This window comes from Cherax quadricarinatus, chromosome 45 (assembly GCF_038502225.1).
Source record: "Cherax quadricarinatus isolate ZL_2023a chromosome 45, ASM3850222v1, whole genome shotgun sequence".
Lineage (NCBI taxonomy): Eukaryota > Metazoa > Arthropoda > Malacostraca > Decapoda > Parastacidae > Cherax > Cherax quadricarinatus.
Genome location: NC_091336.1, coordinates 25,947,516 through 25,968,012, shown reverse-complemented (window position 1 = coordinate 25,968,012; position 20,497 = coordinate 25,947,516). Strand labels below are relative to the sequence as shown.

Genomic DNA, 20,497 nt, shown 5'->3' with positions numbered 1-20,497 from the left:
GAGCATTAGAATCCCACAAGTACCTTAGTGAGTCTCCAGCGCTGATTCATATTTTTTGGATGAATACACTTATAAATATCCGACTTATAATTATAACTTGTCCACTTGCAGGGAGACAGCTGTACCCGTGACGTCCCTGTGTGATGACAGAGCTAAGTTACTTGCTCCTCCAATCTGCACTGGCACCAGTAAATGCTCCTATCATCTACACGTGACTTCTCTTGTCTCTGGGTGTACCAGTTGTCATAGCACACGGAGATGCTGCACATGCATTCATTACGAGAGACATCGCTGTTTCAGTTTAATACGTGCCTTTCATTGTGACTTCAGATACCATAGATACGGCAGGATCACCATTGAATTTGCAATTTGAGTTTTATTCCACGATTCGACCTTAAGCTTAATGTTTTACAAGGATCCATTTTCATGAAAATAGTTGTATTTAAAAAGAACGAACCATTGATATGTATGTAAAAAAAAAATTGTTGTGACTCGTAGAATATAAAAGTGTTACATATTGCAATACTGAAAACTTTAACATCTGTGATATATACAATAGAAAACAATCAAGATGAGTTTCAAGGAGTGGCTGGTGTTGTTGGGGATCTATGTCTTGTTTATGTTGCTTGGAGCTATCGTCTTCATCCACCTGGAAGGTGACCATGAGCTCTCCCAGCGGGAAGACTTGATGGCACTGAAGACCTACGTCACTGGTGAGTGAAACCTTCAGCATCACTGGTCACTTATATGACAAGTAGCAGCTTATTGGTTAATTATATGATAAGTAGCAGCTTATTGGTTAGTTATATGACAAGTAGCAGCTTATTGGTTAGTTATATGATAAGTAGCAGCTTATTGGTTAGTTATATGATAAGTAGCAGCTTATTGGTTAGTTATATGATAAGTAGCAGCTTATTGGTTAGTTATATGGTAAGTAGCAGCTTACTGGTTAGTTATATGACAAGTAGCAGCTTATTGGTTAGTTATATGATAAGTAGCAGCTTATTGGTTAGTTATATGATAAGTAGCAGCTTACTGGTTAGTTTTATGATATGTGCAAATATATATATTATGCAATAATCGCGAACGAGCTATAAAACATGCAAAATAATCACAAGGGGAATTGAATAACTTTAAACCTTTCTTGTTGTAATCAGCACTTCAGAAGCTTGCAATGTTGCAGAAATGAGCAGGAAGTCCAGGCAGATTCATTCAGGGAAACGACTCTCTCTCCAGTAGTAAGATAATTATAAACTGTTCCTTTGACAGAGGTACTGTGGAGCCTGGACAACAGTTCTCGGGGAGAGGTGGAGGATCTGTTGAAGGCGGTGGGTGAGGAGTGTGGTCATGACTTCCTGCAACACGTCATGGACGACCCTCTGACCTGGAGTCTCTGGAATTCATTCTTCTTCACCTTCACTGTCATCACCACAATCGGTAAGTCATCCTCTTATCTTTCGTTTTTTATTACTCCTCTTCTCTTTATTTTCTTTACGTTTTCAGACTCTGAGGATTTTCCATTACTGCTCATCTTCCTTTTGAAATCTTTCTTTGAGTTATTCCTCCTTTTTCTCCTGACAAGGCATCCATCTATCTTTCCGCTGAGGAAGACCTATGTCTTTTTCTCCTTCGGCGAAAGCTCTTATCCTCTTCCTTCTCTTGAGGAAGTTTTACTCCATCTTCTAAATAAGCTCTCCTGTCCCTCCTCATTCTCAGGAAGCTCTCCTCCCCTTCCCCTTCTCAAGAAGCTCTTCCTCCCCCTCCTTCTCGGGAAGCTCTCCTCCCTTCCTTCTTCTCACGAAGTTCTCCTTGTAGTTATGACATAATCTTTCTCCTCCTTCTCAGCTAAATGAGTGAATTATACTTAATTTAAGTAGAATCCTACTTCCAGATTCTACTCGTACTGCAGATGAGTCCTCCATCTTGTTGATAAAATCCCCGCCCCTCCCCACAAACACTGCTCATCTACTTAGCTGGCTGAAAACATTAGTGGACGGAGGATCGAGTTTCCATCCCTTCTTGTTGTTACTGCAATAAGATCACAGTAAACAGGTGATTTTTCACATTATGAAGGAACTGTTCCTTGATAATGTGAAAAATCACGAAAGCGCTTGAAATTTCACTATTTTTTTCACAGTGATTGTTTTGCATATTATTATTATTATTATTATTGCTCTGACTAAAGCCTTCTTCCTCACGAAACCTCCATTTGGTCACTAAACCCCCTGGTCCTCCTGGCGAAGGCTTCCACCCGCTTGTCAATCTCCTCGCTTTCCCTTCTGACTAATCCTCACACCCGATGGCGAAACTCTTTGCACCTCCTGACATATACACTGATGGGTCTAAGCAGGAGTCTTCTGGCAGGGCTGTATCTGCTCTTGTTGTCACCTCCTTAGTTAAGAACGATAATAAATTTGTTGAGTCAGGCATAAGAATTATCAACTGGGCGTCTACACTGCAAAGTGAATTGTTTGCAATCCTAATGGTGCTAAAGCTAACTTATGACACTGAGCTTGACTCTATCATCATTACTGACTTTGTCGTCACTGAAGGCTCTTGACTCATATAATGACTAACAACATGCTCACTGGAGAAGCCAGGTATTGATACTCATTAATCCGGGAAAAAGGAATTAATGTACAATTGCTGTGGATCCCATCACACATTGGATTACTCCTTCATGATAAAGTTGCTATGTTAGCCAAGAAGAGTACCCTGAAGGAGAATGGTATATCTGTGTTTAGCATTAGGAATAATAGGAGAGAAGCAAATTATGAAAATGGATATTATAGGAATGCAATTAGAAGCCTGAGTAGATCTATAACCCACTATGATAACATGAACGTAGATAAGTATATTTATGGAGCAACTTGCAATGTGAACAGACTGACTGATGTTGTAGTGGCAAGGCTTAGGCTTGGTTACAAGTACTTCTGAAAGTTTGGGAAATACACAGATGATGATCAAGCCAAATGCAAATTATCTGGTCAGGCCTATGGTCACTCTCTTGAACACTATGTATTTAATTGTCCACTTATTGAGGAATATAGAGATAAACAGTATAACAACCTATGTGACATGTCAAGATATCTTATTAATGAAAATAAGATACCAGATATACTAAGAAAATTTCCTAAATTTGCTTGTAACAGATAAGTGAACTGTAGATATAAATCCAAATGTACACCTGTTAACAATTTCGGGGCCTAGTTCCTAGGCCTTTTGTGTAGCCATATGTTCTTGCGCTACCGTCCACGGGATGGATATGGGGTGCACAATAAACTAGCCACTTCGGTGGCAAAATCTAAAAAAAATTTAAAAACTCTCCTGACGAAGCTTCCCTCTGCTGACTGGACTTCTATCTGTTCTTCCTCCTTCAGGCTTCGGTCACATGTACCCGGCGACGGCGTGGGGACGTGTGTTCTGCATCCTGTACGCCTTCATCGGCGTTCCTTTCAACGGCATCGTTGTCGCTTACCTGGCAGATCTCTTCTCCTCCAAGGTGAGTCAGGGGAGGGCGCGCCTAGTCAGGTGAGAGCCTCATACAACCCCTAGCGAAGATCCCTTAAGTCATGTCAGGTAGCCAGTCATGTCTTAACAGATATGTCAAATGCCGACAAGGAGTTGAATAAGACACATGTGAAACATTTAGTTGGATATCTTGACTGTTGAAGCGTTTCATCTACATGGTAGGCTTCATCAGTCAAATACAGAGGGTAATGTATTCTAGGCCACAGGAACAGTGGCGATATAAAGATGTAATTAGTCCATCAACTTTCGAGAAATAGTTTGAGGTGGTCAGTCTCATCATTTTGAACACAGTACAATTGCAAAATTCAACATACATATACATGGAACGCAAAACCCATGTGACACAGTGCTAGAGGGATGGGAGTGGTTAGAGGGTAATAAAGTGTGACACGAGGAAGAGGATGGTTGCCCCATTTTTCTGAAGCATGAGCTCTTCACCGGCATCAGTTCATCCCCTCCTCTGAAAAATCTAATTTTTAACAGATAATACAATGTTTTCTTTTGAATGGTACGACCTTCACTGAACATTTTCGTTGTCAGATTTTGATTTAGGTCTAGTCAGGGTTATAAAGTCAGGTTAGAGCTCCGGCTAGGTCGTCAGCCGTTGATCATAAGAGTTAGGTTGGACATCGGTCAGTTTGTCAGCCGTGGACGTATGTCTATTCCCATCTCTAGGCTCAGGCTGGGACGTCGGCCAGGTTGTCAGTCCTGGACCTACGTCAGCTGAATTATAACATCGTACATTGGTTCTAACCCAAACAATTCTTGAATAAAAATAATAATTATATTTTTCTTGAGTAATTGATCCTTTCCTCATTTGAAAATCGTGTACCTCCTATTCCTATAAGGGTTCCTATACGAACCCCCATGGGCTCAGCCCTTCCAGGAGCCAGGGTTCGACCCCTCAAACAACCACTTGGTGAGCACACATACATACATACAACGACGCAGGCAATCCTGGCGCGGGCGAGAGCGATCTCTGAAGATATTATTTCTGGTACAGGTGGTGAACTCTCAGGTGAGGAGGTACGCCAAGCGATATCATTCGTGGGTTAGTGTAGCGACGGATACTGTGCTCTACCTGGTGCCTGGGATGGTGATCTTCCTGCTTGTGCCGTCTGCTGTGCTCACCCACGTCGAAGAAGACTGGGACTTTCTTGACGCCTTCTACTTCTCCGTCATCACCCTTACCACCATCGGCTTCGGAGACCGCGTCGCAGGTGAGACAAATCTTACTTGTTATAAAATCATGGAGAACTTGTAACACAGAAGAGAGTAACAAAGAATGACGAGATATTAGGATAGTAAAGAGTAACGAATGGGGCCCCATAAGAATCAATGCTAGAATTGCTATTGTTCCTAATACATATGAATGACTTGCCCTCTTCATTGTTTTACGATATAAAATTAATGAAAGGGAGAGGAAAATGAGAGAACAGAGATGGGCTGCATCCTTAGTTCAATTTGTGGCTACTGGAGTTCAAGGTAAATAAATCCATGGGTATGTAGAGTGGAGAAGGAAAGGGAAGACTAGAGACAGAGCACAACCAAGGGTGTAAAATAGAAATAGTAGGAGAAATGTATCTGGAGATTATCATATCAAAAATATCACCGAAAGTATACATAAATCATATGTTTTCAGTCGCATATTAGAGACTAGCAAACCAGGAACCTGAACAAGAATGCTTCAGAATTTAATACTCTACCCAAGTTAAAACTAATTATATATCAAGGAAGTGGCTCCTGCATAGAGCGCACATCCCGTCAAAGATGTGCTGATACAGAAACTGTCCAAAAGCTCGTAAATAGACTAGTTAGAGAACTGAGAAAAATGCACCTTGGGCACAAATGGAAGGATTCGAACCTAACCACCTTAGTAGAGGTACTGATAGAGAAGATAATGGTAGATTATTTGAAATAATAGGATCAGACGTAAAGGTAGGCAGGTGGACACTGAAGACACAGGGATGTTAGGTAATACTTCTTTATTCTGAGGTTGTTGAATAACGGAGTGACCTGGATACTGACGTGGCAGAGGCAAATAGCGAAGAGGCAAGAAATCGCTAATACTTATCAAAACATCTTAATAGACAGGGTCGGGGACTGAAACTCGACCTCTACAAACATAAATCTGTGATTACATTACATCCTATGACCCCATTGATAGAGCTGTAAATAAGTACTCTGGTGATTAGTGACTGTTATGGGTTGCAACCTGGTAGGAGAGGGCTAGTATATATTTCTTTTCTCTAAGGTAGAATAACAGATCTTAACCTGAAAATTCAACTGTAAAATCAATAGTCCTAATCTAGCTCGGAGATTCCGTCACTCGGGGAAAATCATAATAGCCAAAACTCCACAAACGTGGAGATTCTCCTTACATTTATATGTAACAATATCTAAATCTTCTAATAGTAGTGGTAACTTTCAGGTCTGCAGGAGAAGGAGCAGGTGTGGCTGTGGGTGTACAAGATAGTTATGGTAATGTGGATCTTCATGGGTGTGGGATACATCATTATGATCATCACGTTCATTCAGAAAGCTCTCCGGTCCAAACAGGTATGTTTATAGTCCATCTGCCCTCAATGTACAATAATAATAAGTTCCTGAAGAAAAGCCAATCCTTCCTCCCCAAGACAAAACATTTAACTGATAGCCGTCCCTCCTTATGAAAGTAAAACGGTTCACTAGCAACTTTCTGTCTCTTACCCTAAAGTAAAACAGTTAACTAGCAACTTTCTCTTCTCACCAAGGCAAAAATACCGTTACATGAAGTCATGCATCTTAATGTCACTTCGAGTCCCACCCATTTCGTGATGTGATAATAAAGCTTAACTAGCCTAACTACTAATATACTAAATCTGAATTAATTACTTCTATAATAATAATAATAATAATAATAATAATAATAATAATAATAATAATAATAATAATAATAATAATAATAATAATAATAATAATTTATTATTATTATTATTATTATTATTATTATTATTATTATTATACTAATATATTATTATTAAAATAACTATTATATCAAAGATAACGTGACTGAGGGTAAACAATAACCTGGATCGACACCATGCCTAACCCTTCTAGGGTAGGGTAGGTGCCTGAGCCCGAGCCTTTAGCTCATAAGACTGTCATTCCCATTAGCCCCCTTGGGGCGGGGATGGCAGACCAGAGAGACCTAGCTTGTGGCTAGGCCTGGGGACAGTTGGTCCCAAAGATGAGGAGGTACTTGTGCCTCCTCCCATGGGAGACTTAGGTCTCAGACACTCCCTACAGAGGGAGCCAAGGCCGGGCCACCACTTGGACAAGGCCCGGGCTGGGAGAATACCGGCTAATCTTTAACTAACTAACTAACTAACAATAACCTGCAAGGATGTAGAAGACGAAGTCAGCAGCGTAATTCTAACAATTTACAACTGAGTCACAATACGATAACGAGGTTCTGATCCATCATGCACGAGTTGCTAGAGGATAAAATTTTCCCAGAGAAATGAAATATTTAGGTATCACTATTGTCATGATGATCATCACAAACCTCACGCCACAATACAGATGCATCGCTGTGGATAAACAGAATGGACGAGGACTCGAACCGTGGTCCACACAAATAGCAGCTCCCTGGGTGAGTGGTTACAGCTCTTGAGCTTTTTTATATGCATGGACCAGGGTTCGATTCCCCATTAATTTTTCTGTTTATTCATAATTATTCTGTTTTGTTTTCTCAGTTTTATTACTATTTCGTTAAAAATTAATTTTAACTTGAGAATCTCGATTAACTTTACTTATATTTTTTCTCGCTTTATTATGTACGAACGTTATTTTAACACAACGGCCGTCTCCCACAAAGGTAGAGTGACCCGAAAAAAGAAAAAGCACTTTTACCATCACTCACTCCATCACTGTCTCGCCAGAGACGTTCTGATACTGCAAATATCCGCACACCTTCAGAACGTTATTTGTTCAGTATTATACTTTTTTTTCCAGTTTAAAGAAATATTTGTTACCGTTTATGATTGTGATTGATCAATATGTTTCAATACTGAATAATTATGAAATTTGTTTAATATGCTCACACAACACTAAGAAATACAAGTGTTACTTGTGCTCTCCTCGCGAACACTTTTATTCTGATGTGTACATTTGTCCTAAGAAAACACAACCCACCACTGACTAACAACTCACTGCTACATGTAGACTCTAAAATGTACTCCAGCACCTACATGAACATGTACTCTTCGTGCAATAATGAATGTTGTCACTGCAGGTTCATGAAGTGGAGAAGAAGTTAGCGCTGGCGCTCAAGCGGAAGACCAACAAACTCAACACTAACGTTCAGCGCGACCTCAAACGCATCAGAACGGTGAATGCTTCTTGTATTTCTGTCTGTCTCTGTCTCTTTGTGTTTCTAGAGTTTATCTAGATGAGTTTACGTGGGATCTGAGCTTCAGTTCTTGTGCTTTCATTTGGCGTGTTGGAAATATCGTACCTTTCATGACTCATGAAATCGTAATGACAAGATTGCAAACAAATGATAGAACAGGTTGGCATCGAACCCATGGCAAACTGGTCTTAAAGCTACCAGGCCTGCTAGCTTTAAGACTAACTTGCCCCGAGTTCGAACCCCACTTCATGAAATATTATTTTGACTAGTATAAGTGCATTAGTTGCAGTAGACCGTCATTTAACACGATTTTGTAAGTCACATTTTAGTTATAGCACTATTGAAAAATTGCAGCATATCTTTATATAACACTTTGTAAAATTAACACGATTCAGTGTGCGTGAGGGGAAAAAATTTTGAGCTGTCGCCCTCGTGATACACAATGCTTAGCTGTGGGTTAGGCCATTGAGCCAATGAGAGAGACCTACAGCAATGCTCCACCACCCCCATCACCCTCCACCACCACCATCACCCTTATCCCAGTCTTCGGTTCATACGTGTGTAGTACGTACCATCCTCTGCTAGGAGTTTATATCTTTTAATTGACATATCTTAAATCTGCCAAGTAATCATGGCACCTAGTAGGCATAAAAGTGTTGCTGAAAGTGGTAAGAAAAGGTTTAAGCTTTAAGTCCTAGAATTAACGAAGAAAATAAGAGATATTAACAAGAGACAAGAGACAACCTGTGGCCGTAATGAAGCCTCACTTCGTGCACATAAAAACAATGAGGTACATGAGTTTGTGTGATGATTGATTTACTGACTGATTTGCTGACTAACTTGACTGAGTTACTGACTTTACCGACATACTGACTTGACTGACTGACTTGACTGACTTGACTGACTGACTTACTGACATACTGACTTGACTGACTGACTTGACTGACTTGACTGACTGACTTACTGACTTGACTGACTGACTTACTGACTTGACTGATTTACTGACTTACTGGCTGACTTACTGACTTGACTGATTTATTGACTAACTTACTGACTGACTTACTGACAGATTTACTGACTGACTTATTGACTGACTGACTTTATTGATTTACTGACTGACTTAAAGTTAGACTTTTCACTGAAGAGGTCCCTGAAACGGTGTCTAGAGCAGCTGATCCTTACCGTCAGTTGTATAATGTACTGTGGGGTAAAACAAAACAGAAATCCATTACAGAATTTATGTACACTCCAGTACAACCCTCGACTTTAGTACCAGTACCTCTACCATTCACCTCAGCCCAATAGGGCCACAGCATAACTCTCCACTCTCCACAATCATCCACAAACACCAGCACCCACAATTTAGTGAAAGAAGTACTATTATTTCTGTTGCATTTGTAATTTTAAGCAGTAAAAACAATATATTACATCACGACAATGAACTACAATTACATTTTCACTTTTATTTTTGTAAGATCTGGAGGTCTAAAAATGTTGTTTGGCTTTTTTGGGGCTCCCAGGAACGTAACCCTATTTTTCCCATAAGTTCTTCAGTTTATCTAACACGGCTTTAGCTAAAACGACGTTTTGAGGAACGTAACTACCGTGTTAAATGATGGTCTACTGTATAATCATAAACATAATTTTTGGAAGGGTGGAGGAGTAAGCCAGCAGAAGGGCTCGGTCAGATGACCAAAAGCTCCAATGGCGGGTCATCATATGACTAAGTCACACGACAGGAAACAGTTGTCCTGTTTCTTGACAAACCTTACCTAATCACCTAGCTGTTCTGATAAAAAAAAATTTAATGTTTGCTTGCTGAGTACATTGAATCCGTGTTAATTAAACTTCGCCAATCCCCACACAGGCAATGATCACTATAGCCATGACGGGAGTACATCCGTGGTACCCTGACGAGGAGACAGATAAGTCACGGCCAGCAGAGAGCATTCACAGCTTGCACAGTCGACATTCCTTACACAGCAGAATCACTGTGACGCCACTGGCCACGCCCAGTGTCTACCGCACCATCACTAGCCAATCTATGACCATCACACGCTCAGTTTCGGAATCCCGGCTGGACACCTTGTGCAAGGTGAGTGTGCCAAGCCCCCAGCCTACCACCCAGAGCAAGGTGACCTCCATCAAACTGGTTAGTGTACAACTCATTTAAATATGGATGAACCTTTTACTGTTTCTGGGTCCAAGATGCTTGGCTGTCATGAGTTAAAATGAAGTTATGTTGTCGTGGGCTAAGATCAGACTCAGTTGCTATGGGCTGTGATAAAGTTTGGTTGCAATGGGGTAAAGTTTAACTTTGTTACCCTCCATCAATGTAAAATTAAATAAAAGCAGGAGAAGGGAGGGACCAGATTAACTTTATGGCATAAAAATCAAAACATTAGTGTAGTGTGTGGCGATGAGGATACATGTGTTAGTGTGGTGTGTGATGACACAAGTGTTAGTGTGGTATGTAGTGAGGACACAACAAGTGTCAGTGTAGTGTGTGATGAGGATACAAGTGTCAGTGTAGCGTGTGATGAGGACACATGTGATAGTGTAGTATACCTGGAGAATACCTGGCTGTTAATGCTGGCCACATGTAAACCGGTGTACGAACGACATCCGGGCTGATCAAGTACTGACTTTAGGCTACTTGTGAGCCGAGTGGCGATTCCCCTCATGGATCCCGCAGATTGCTCGTGCCGCCGCTGCCCAGAATAAGAGCATAAGAAAGAACGAACACTGCAACAGGCCTACTGGCCTTTGCGAGGCAGCTCCAATTTGCCCACCGGCTTAAGCCAATGCCTTGACCTAGTGAGGTCAGACACGTCACTTAAGGGAGCAGTGCACCCGACCTAGTAGCACAAGCTAATCAGGTCCAGCTCACACCCACCAACACCCACTCATAAGAACATAAGAACATAAGAAAGGAGGAACACTGCAGCTGGCCTGTTGGCCCATACTAGGCAGGTCCTTTACAATTCATCCCACTAACAAACATTTGACCTACCCAATTTTCAATGTTACCCAAGAAATAAGCTCTGATGTGCAAGTCCCACTCAAATCCAACCCTTCCCACTCATGTATTTATCCAACCTAAATTTGAAACTACCCAAAGTCCTAGCCTCAATAACCCAACTAGGTAGACTGTTCCACTCATCTACTACCCTATTTCCAAACCAATACTTTCCTATGTCCTTTCTAAATCTAAACTTGTCTAATTTAAATCCATTACTGCGGGTTCTCTCTTGGAGAGATATCCTCAAGACCTTGTTAATATCCCCTTTATTAATACCTATCTTCCACTTATACACTTCGATCAGGTCTCCCCTCATTCTTCTTCTAACAAGTGAATGTAATTTAAGAGTCTTCAATCTTTCTTCATAAGGAAGATTTCTAATGCTATGTATTAATTTAGTCATCCTACGCTGAATGTTTTCTAACGAATTTATGTCCATTCTGTAATATGGAGACCAGAATTGAGCTGCATAATCTAGGTGAGGCCTTACTAATGATGTATAAAGCTGCAGTATGACCTCTGGACTTCTGTTGCTTACACTTCTTGATATAAATCCCAGTAATCTATTTGCCTTATTACGTACGCTTAGGCATTGCTGTCTTGGTTTAAGGTTGCTGCTTACCATAACCCCCAAGTCCTTTTCGCAATCTGCATGGCTAAGTTCTACATTATTTAACTTATAAGTGCTAGGGTTATAGACACTCCCGAGCTTCAGAACCTTGCATTTATCCACATTGAACTGCATCTGCCACTTTTCTGACCAAGAGTAGAGTTTGTCTAAATCCTCCTGAAGTTCCCTAACATCTACGTTTGAATCAATTATCCTACCTATCTTCGTGTCATCGGCGAATTTGCTCATATCACTAGCAATTCCTTCATCAAGATCATTGATATATATTATAAACAACAACGGGCCCAAGACTGATCCCTGTGGAACGCCACTTGTTACTGATCCCCACTCGGATTTAACCCCATTTATGGACACTCTCTGCTTCCTGTCTGTGAGCCATGACTCGATCCACGAGAGCACCCTCCCCCCAATGCCATGAGCTGCTACTTTCTTCAACAGTCTTTGGTGCGGAACTCTATCAAATGCCTTACTAAAATCTAAGTAAATAATATCAAATTCTTTATCGTGGTCAACAGCCTCAAAAGCTTTACTGAAAAAAGTTAATAAATTAGTTAGACAAGACCGGCCTCTTGTGAATCCATGCTGAGTATCATTAATCAAGCTATGCTTATCGAGATGGCTTCTTATAATTTGAGCTATAATTGACTCTAGTAATTTGCCTACAATTGAGGTCAGGCTTATTGGGCGGTAATTTGACGGTAACGACTTGTCCCCTGTTTTAAAAATAGGAATTACATTAGCCATCTTCCACATATCAGACACTACACCTGTTTGAAGAGATAAATTAAAAATATTAGTTAATGGTTCACAGACTTCCATTTTGCATTCCTTTAGAACCCTTGAAAAAACCTCATCAGGACCCGGTGACTTATTTTGCTTCAGTCGGTCTATCTGCTTCACAACCATTTCACTAGTGACTATGATGTTACATAATTTATCTTCTTCTGGCCCACTATAAAAATTAATTACCGGAACACTACTAGTGTCTTCCTGTGTAAAAACCGAGAGAAAATAATTATTTAAAATCGAGCACATTTCATTCTCTTTGTCAGTAAGATGCCCATAGTTATTTTTAAGGGGACCTATCTTATCTCTGACTTTTGTTCTATATACCTGGAAAAAACTTTTTGGGTTAGTTTTAGAATCCCTAGCAACTTTAATTTCATAGTCCCTTTTAGCTTTTCTTATCCCCTTTTTAATGTCCCTCTTAGTGTCAATATACTGATTCATAAGATGACCCTCGCCTCTTTTGATACGCCTATAAATTCCTTTCTTATGCCCTAGTAGATATTTCAGCCTATTATTCATCCATTTTGGGTCATTTCTATTTGATCTAATTTCTTTATAAGGGATAAATGTTCTTTGAGCAGCATGTATTGTGTTCAGAAAACTGTCATATTGATAGCTCTCTTCGTTACCCCAGTCAACAGATGATAAGTGTTCTCTAAGCCCATCGTAATCTGCTAAGCGAAAATCTGGGACTGTTACTGAGTTATCCCTACTATCATACTTCCATTCAATTCTAAATGTAATTGATTTGTGGTCGCTAGCACCCAGTTCTTCTGAAACTTCTAAATTATTAACAAGGGATTCATTGTTTGCCAGAACTAAGTCAAGCAGGTTATTACCCCTTGTAGGTTCTGTCACAAACTGCTTCAGAAAACAATCCTGAACTACTTCTAAGAAGTCGTATGATTCTAAATTCCCAGTCAAGAAATTCCAATCAATATGACTAAAGTTAAAGTCTCCTAGAATTACTACATTATCGTGCCTTGTGGCCCTAACAATTTCCTCCCATAGTAGTCTTCCCTGGTCCCTATCTAAATCTGGGGGACGGTATATCACACCTAAAGTTAATTTTTCATGCCCCTCTGAAAATTCTATCCAAACAGACTCTGTATGTGTTACTTCAGACTTAATACCCGTTTTAATGCAACAGTTCAAGCGATCTCGGACATACAATGCCACCCCACCCCCCTTCCCGATACTTCTATCTACTTGGAACAATTTGAAACCCTGAATGTGACATTCTGCAGGCATGTCCCGACTTTTTGAATTAAACCACGTCTCAGTAATGGCAAATACATCTATGTTACCTGCACTAGCAACTAGTCTCAACTCGTCCATCTTATTCCTAGCACTGCGACTATTTGTGTAATATATACTTAAGGACCCTCCTTTCTCTTTATCATTCCTGCTCCTTTCTGTTATTCCACTAAACCTATTACTGTCCTTGTCAATTAGTGCCACTGGTCTTCCGATATCCACTTCATTTTGCCTATTACTAGTTCTCCTAGTACTCATGTATTTATCCAACCTATCTTTAAAACTACACAACGTCTTAGCGTCTATGACGGTACTCAGGAGTTTGTTCCACTCATCCACAACTCTGTTACCAAACCAGTGCTTTCCTATATCCTTCCTGAATTTTACTTTTTCCAATTTAAAGCCATTGCTGTGAGTTCTGTCTATGTTAAATATTTTTAGCATGCTATTTACATCCCCTTTATTAATTTCTGTTTTCCATTTATACACCTCAGTCATATCCCCCAAATTCTACGCCATTCTAGAGAGTGCAGATTCAGGGCCCTCAGTCTATCCTCATAGGGAAGATTTCTGATACATGAGATCAACTTTGTCATCCTCCTTTGTATGTTTTCCAGTGCATTTATATCCATTCTGTAATACGGTGACCAAAACTGTGCAGCATAATCTAAATGAGGCCTAACCAAAGATATATAGAGTTGAAGAACAACCTGAGGACTTCTACTATTTATACTTCTTGATATGAAGCCAAGGATTCTGTTAGCTTTATTGCGAATACTAACACACTGTTATCTTGGTTTTAGATTACTGCTAACCAGAACTCCCAAATCCTTTTTGCAATCTGTAATATTAAAATCTGCATTATTTAGTTTATATGTGGCATGGTTATTTTCCTGTCCAACATTTAGAACTTTTCATTTGTCTGTATTAAACTGCATCTGACACTCCTCCGACCATTGCATGAGTCTATTCAAATCTTCCTGGAGTGCTCTAATGTCCTCATTAGAATGAATTAGATGGCCTATTTTGGCGTCATCAGCAAATTTGCTTATGTCGCTATTTATTCCCTCTTCTATGTCGTTTATGTAGACTGTGAGCAACAACGGGCCCAACGCTGATCCCTGCGGAACACCGCTTGTGACGTACCCTCATTCTGATTTCTCCCCATTTATGCAAACTCTCTGCTGCTTATTCGTCAACCATGCCTCAACCCAGGAAAAAAATTATCTTCCTATTCCGTGTGCCATAAGTTTCCTCAATAGCTTCTGATGTGGAACTCTATCGGAAGCCTTACTGAAGTCCATATACACAATATCATATTCAATACCATGATCTACCTCCTCAAAAACCTTAGTGAAGAAAGTTAGGAAATTCGTAAGACAGGAACGCCCCTTTGTAAAACCATGCTGAGATTCATTAATCAATTTATGCCTTTCGAGATGGCTACGAATTGTTTTGGCAATTATTGATTCCATAAATTTTCCCACTATGGAGGTAAGGCTTATTGGTCCATAGTTAGAAGCTGTGGATCTGTCACCTGCCTTGTAAATAGGTATTACATTTGCCATTTTCCACTTGTGAGGCACTATGCCAGTTTGTAGTGATATGTCGAAAAGATTAGCCAAAGGTATAGTAAGTTCTTCTTTACATTCCTTTAACACCCTTGCAAAGAGTTCATCAGGGCCTGGGGATTTGTTAGCTTTCAATTTCTCTATTTGTCCGAGGACCATGTCACTAGTTACCATAATCGTGCATAGTTTATTATCGTCCTGTTTTACGTAATCTATTATTTCTGGAATTTTGCTAGTATCTTCCTGAGTAAAAACTGAGAGGAAGTAAGATTTGAAAATTTCACACATATAATTATCACTGTCAGTGATCTGACCTGAGTTAGTCTTAAGTGGGCCTATCTTGTCTCTAATCTTACTTCTGTATACCTGAAAGAACCCTTTTGGGTTAGTCTTCTAACCCCTTGCGACCTTAGCCTCATAATCCCTTTTTGCTTTTCTTATTCCTTTTTTTTATTTCTCTCTTTAATTGAATATATTGATCTCTTAACTGTCCATCCCCTCTTTTGATACGCCTATATATGCCTCTATTTTGACCGATGAGATGTTTCAATCTATTGTTCATCCATTTGGGATCATTTTTGTTAGATCTAATTTCCCTACTCAGAACAAAGTTGTCTGGGCAGCTAGAACTATGCTCTGAAAAACGTCATATTGGCAACCAAAACCACCTATCTGACCCATAGTCAGATCATCGCAATTTAGCCCACCCAGGTAATTTTTCAGTCCCATGAAATCGGCCAAGCGAAAGTCTGGGACAGAGATTTGATATATTGAAACTAAGTGATTTGTGATCACTTTCATCTAGCTCATCTTTAACCTCATAACCTCAAGATTATTAACTAGTGATTTGTTGGCAAGAACCAAGTCAAGTAGATTGTTTCCTCTAGTTGGTTCTGTCACAAACTATTTTAAAAAGCAATCTGAACCGAATCAAGAAAGTCACTAGACTCAAGATTTCCTGTTACATTGTTCGAATCAATTTGTATAAAATTAAAATCTTCCATTAACACAATATTTTCATATCTAGATGCCTTATGAATTTCGTCCCATAGCAGCTTACTGCACTCTCTATAAATCACACCCAAAATTAACTTCTCACGACTCTCGAGAAACTATAGCTAAACAGATTCTGTGTCCAATATTTCTAATCTTATATCTTGTCTAACACAACAATTTAAATTATCTCTGACATACATCGCCACTCCACCACCCTTCCTGTTGACTCTATAAGTATGGAATAGTTTATAACCCTGTATGTTGCATTCAAAGGGCATTTCTCTATCAAGTTGAACCAGGTCTCTGTTATAGCAATAATATCTATATTACCTGCACTTGAAGTAATCCTAGCTCACCTATCTTATTTCTTAGACTCCTACTATTTATATAGCAAACTTTAAGGGAGCTAGTCACTCGTTGCCTTCTACTATCTCTCTTTGTTTGTTGATCAATTGCTTTGCCTTTACTAGCAACTTTATTTTGAATATTGTCTTTTAAACATATTCCTGAGGTATCTTGGTTATATCTGCTGTCTTCAACCCTAGTACTGCAGCCTGATTGTTTCCCACAAACACCCATACCTCTATAATCTATCAGTTTAAAGTCCTAGACAAGTCATCAATAACCCCCTCAATCGAATTGGCTAATGTAACTACTCCAGCCCCAGAGAGATGAACCCCATCCCTTGCATACATATCATGCTTGCCCTAGAATATGTCCCAGTTATCAATGAATGGGATTGCAAGTTCCTTGCAGTACCTGTCTAGCCAGCAGTTCATACCAATTGCCCTAGACATCCATTCATTGCCTACTCCCCTTCTAGGCAAGATGCTACATATGATTGGGATCCCTCCCTTAGACCTAACTACATCTATGGCTGACCTATACTTATCCAGCAGCTCCTGTCTCCCAGCAGCTCCTGTCTCCTGCCATTCCGGATGTCATTTCCACCAGCACTAAGACAGATAATGGGTTTGTTCCATTAAGCTCACGACAGACTAGACCGTCGCCAGTGACTCCCCAAATAGGTATTCTCAGGTGTACGCACAACTAACACCTTGTTTATATTGTTTATAAGTATACCAGTTGTATTGAGTGTGTGCTTGTTCTCTGGTATCTGCGTCAAGGTTAACTAACTCCCTCGCCAGAGAGAGCCTAGGTAAAGCCGTGGTCTATCACATTCACATTGCCTCCTGTGAAGAATAGGGGTGAGTACCTTTTATTTCAGGAGCTAGGGTCGGGCAGCAGCCTCGAGCTGAATTTCATGACTGAAATAGGGACCACTAACCCTACACAGTCGTGAAATCCCCATACACAACTTCTATTCCATACCCAGAACACACCTTAGTGTGGTGTGTGATGAGGACACAAGTGTTAATGTAATGTGTAGTCATAATAAACAAGTGTTAGTGTAGTGTGTAATGATACAACAAGAGTGTTAGTGCAGCATTTATCGATGATACAACAAGAGTGCTAGTGTAGTGGGCTGGTGGCTAAAGCTCCCACTTCACACACGGAGGGCCCGGGTTCGATTCCCGGCGGGTGGAAACATTTCGACGTGTTTCCTTACACCTGTTGTCCTGTTCACCTAGCAGCAAATAGGTACCTGGGTGTTAGTCGACTGGTGTGGGTCGCACCCTGGGGGGGGGGCAAGATTAAGGACCCCAACGGAAATATTGAAGTTAGACAGTCCTCGATGAAGCACTGACTTTCTTGGGTTATCCTGGATAGCTAACCCTACGGGGTTAAAAATCCGAAGAAAATCTTATCTCTTAGTATGTAGTCAGGCTACAACAGCAGTGTTAGTGTAGTGTGTAGTCAGGATACAAAAGTGTTATTGTAGTATTTGGTCAATACATAACAAGAGTGCTAGAGCAGTGTAAGGTCTGGATACAAAACAGTGTTTTGTATAGTTAAGGCAAAAGAAAGTAATGCCGGTGTGTTGCAGGCCCGTGTGGATGGACTGGAGTCGCTGCACCATATCAACAATCTGCTGGATATAGTGCAGACGATGGTGGAGGAGCACAGCGCCACGGCTGCCGAAGCCATGGAAAATGAAATACGAAACATCGTGGAGACTCACCAGTACCTTCCTGACGATGTTGTGGATTCTTTTAATACGTCTGGAGGGCCGGGATCCGCCCAAGAAATACCACGAGTACTGGAGGCAGGATTCGTTAACCAGGCCCACATCGACGAAGATGGCAAAGTTCGAGGTAAATGCGAGAGCTCTGACACTCTCTACAACCATTATCATACTCTTCATGACAGAATACAAACGAAACTTAATTTACTTTTTCCGAGAAAATATCCCCGGAAGTCTTCTCTTCTGGAAAGCATACATAATTCAGAACCTTTCAATGATAATGACGATAGTGTGTGGGTGACCACGACGGAGCCTCCCTCCACCAGCTGGGTCGAAGACCTGGCACGGACAAATCAAACTGTTCCTGTCCCTGGATATAGAAATCCTAACACTGAAAAGACTCGTCCACCCTTACGCTCCCTCTTTACGAACCCGAGGACCACTTCCGACGGCGTGTGTAAGTCACCAGAGGACACTTATACGAGCAACCACCCAAAACCAGATTTGGACGAGGAACGTCGAAGTGAGAAAGTGTGTGTATTCCATTTATTTCATAACGACAATAAATGCAATAACGTATAAAATTGTTTCATTCCAGTGTCACGGTCACATATGCACTAAGTAACAGTGGAATACTGACTTTAATTAGGATGTTTTATCCAATGAGCCACAGTTAAAGGATGGTAGCCCTCCTTCAGCGTTTGCTCAGCTTAAGCTTCACAGTGAGTGCTGGAAAGATCACCACCAAATCAAAATGAACCATTCACCACTAGTGCCAACAACAAAATCTCTCTAAGAGGGACCCTCAAATGGACAACGATAAGGATGTAATTAAAGAGTACACTCGTTTGTGATAGCTCTGGACTTCCTGTGTGATGACAACCAGAGACATATGTTAGTTTATAACGTGTCATGAAAGTTGCTGAAAACAATTTGCCGTGCTTGTAGACAGTGTATGAGTCTAGAGACAAAGTGTACAGTAAATCAGATACAGTTGTGAATGTGTAAAATGAAATGCCTAGGACTAAAGTGATTTAATCGTGTATTCTCATATTTGATGGACAAAGTGACTGACGGGATAGTGCCAAATGAAAGCTTTCAGGTAATTTTTCTGTGCTCACTCAAACATATTGTGATTTTTAGTTTTTAAGATATATAACTTATGCAAAATAAACAAAAGTCTCTAAGTTTTTTTATGAACCCAACAAATGTGTTTTTATTAAAAAATAGATCCCCCGTTGAGGGATGTTCCTTGTCGCCGGTGAAGGGTTCCTGATCCAAGAAATTGGACTTGCCCTCCCCTTCCTTGGCTCGAACCTGAATGCCTCCCATTTCCTCAGGTGTTGTATAACCCCTCACCAACCATGAATTTAATAATGTAATAAAATAGCTAAACAATGGGAATCTGAAAAGCTTAAATTCTAAATATTAAGGTATCGAATAAGCTATATAATGTTGACCCCTCAAGGAAGGTTCCTTGATGTTGGTGAGGGGCTCTTGATTTAGGGAATTGGATCTGTGCTCCAGTTCCCCGAATTAAGCCTGAATGCCTTCCACATCCCCCCCCCAGGCGCTGTATAATCCTCCGGGTTTAGCGCTTCCCCCTTGATTATAATAATAATAATAATAATAATAATATATAATGTTGCCTCAAGATTTTAAGAAGTCCCTAAACAATTTATTGGTGAAAAAAAAAGAGTTAAAAAAAAGGATTAAATGTTGACTTAAATTTTAGAGACAAAGTAACCAGTTTTATCTTATATTTTTAAGAGAACGTAAAACATTCTTTTAAAATTTAGGTTCTTAGAAAATAATTAGACATCATTGAAGGGGATCTTTAAGTGGTTGTCTGACTTTTTTTTAAATTCCCCCAACTTTCTTTAATTCCCCCAACTTTTTTTTAATTCCCCCAGCTTTTTTTTTAATTCCCCTAACTTTTTTTTTATTTTCTTTCGCTCATAACTCGAGAAATTCTCATCTTATTAGATTCAAATTTAGAAGTCTTGTGTACGGTAACAAGGACCAAATTCGAGGATCACTTGGCATGTGCAGGTGCTTTATAACCAAAGTTGTTAACCCCACCGCCAGCATCCAGGGGTGACTCCGATAATTTCCAAAACCTTTACAGGCGTAACTTCAACCGTTCAATAAAACTGCCGACGGCGGTGAGTGTAATTCAGGTGGGTAGATGAAGATTTTCTCTCTTTTTTTTTTTTTTCAA

General features: G+C 40.2%; 1 protein-coding gene across 1 annotated transcript; it reads left to right on the top strand.

Annotated features, from left to right (window-relative positions):
* The first annotated feature begins 409 nt into the window (after positions 1 to 409).
* On the top strand, positions 410 to 19,463 carry LOC128694878 (open rectifier potassium channel protein 1). The gene is made up of 8 exons (XM_053785227.2): positions 410 to 713; positions 1,270 to 1,437; positions 3,381 to 3,502; positions 4,535 to 4,751; positions 5,963 to 6,090; positions 7,808 to 7,903; positions 9,792 to 10,019; positions 18,139 to 19,463. The coding sequence occupies exons 1-8, from the start codon at positions 572 to 574 to the stop codon at positions 18,856 to 18,858; spliced, it is 1,821 nt and encodes a 606-aa protein (XP_053641202.2). The 5' UTR covers positions 410 to 571; the 3' UTR covers positions 18,859 to 19,463.
* The last annotated feature ends 1,034 nt before the right edge of the window (positions 19,464 to 20,497 follow it).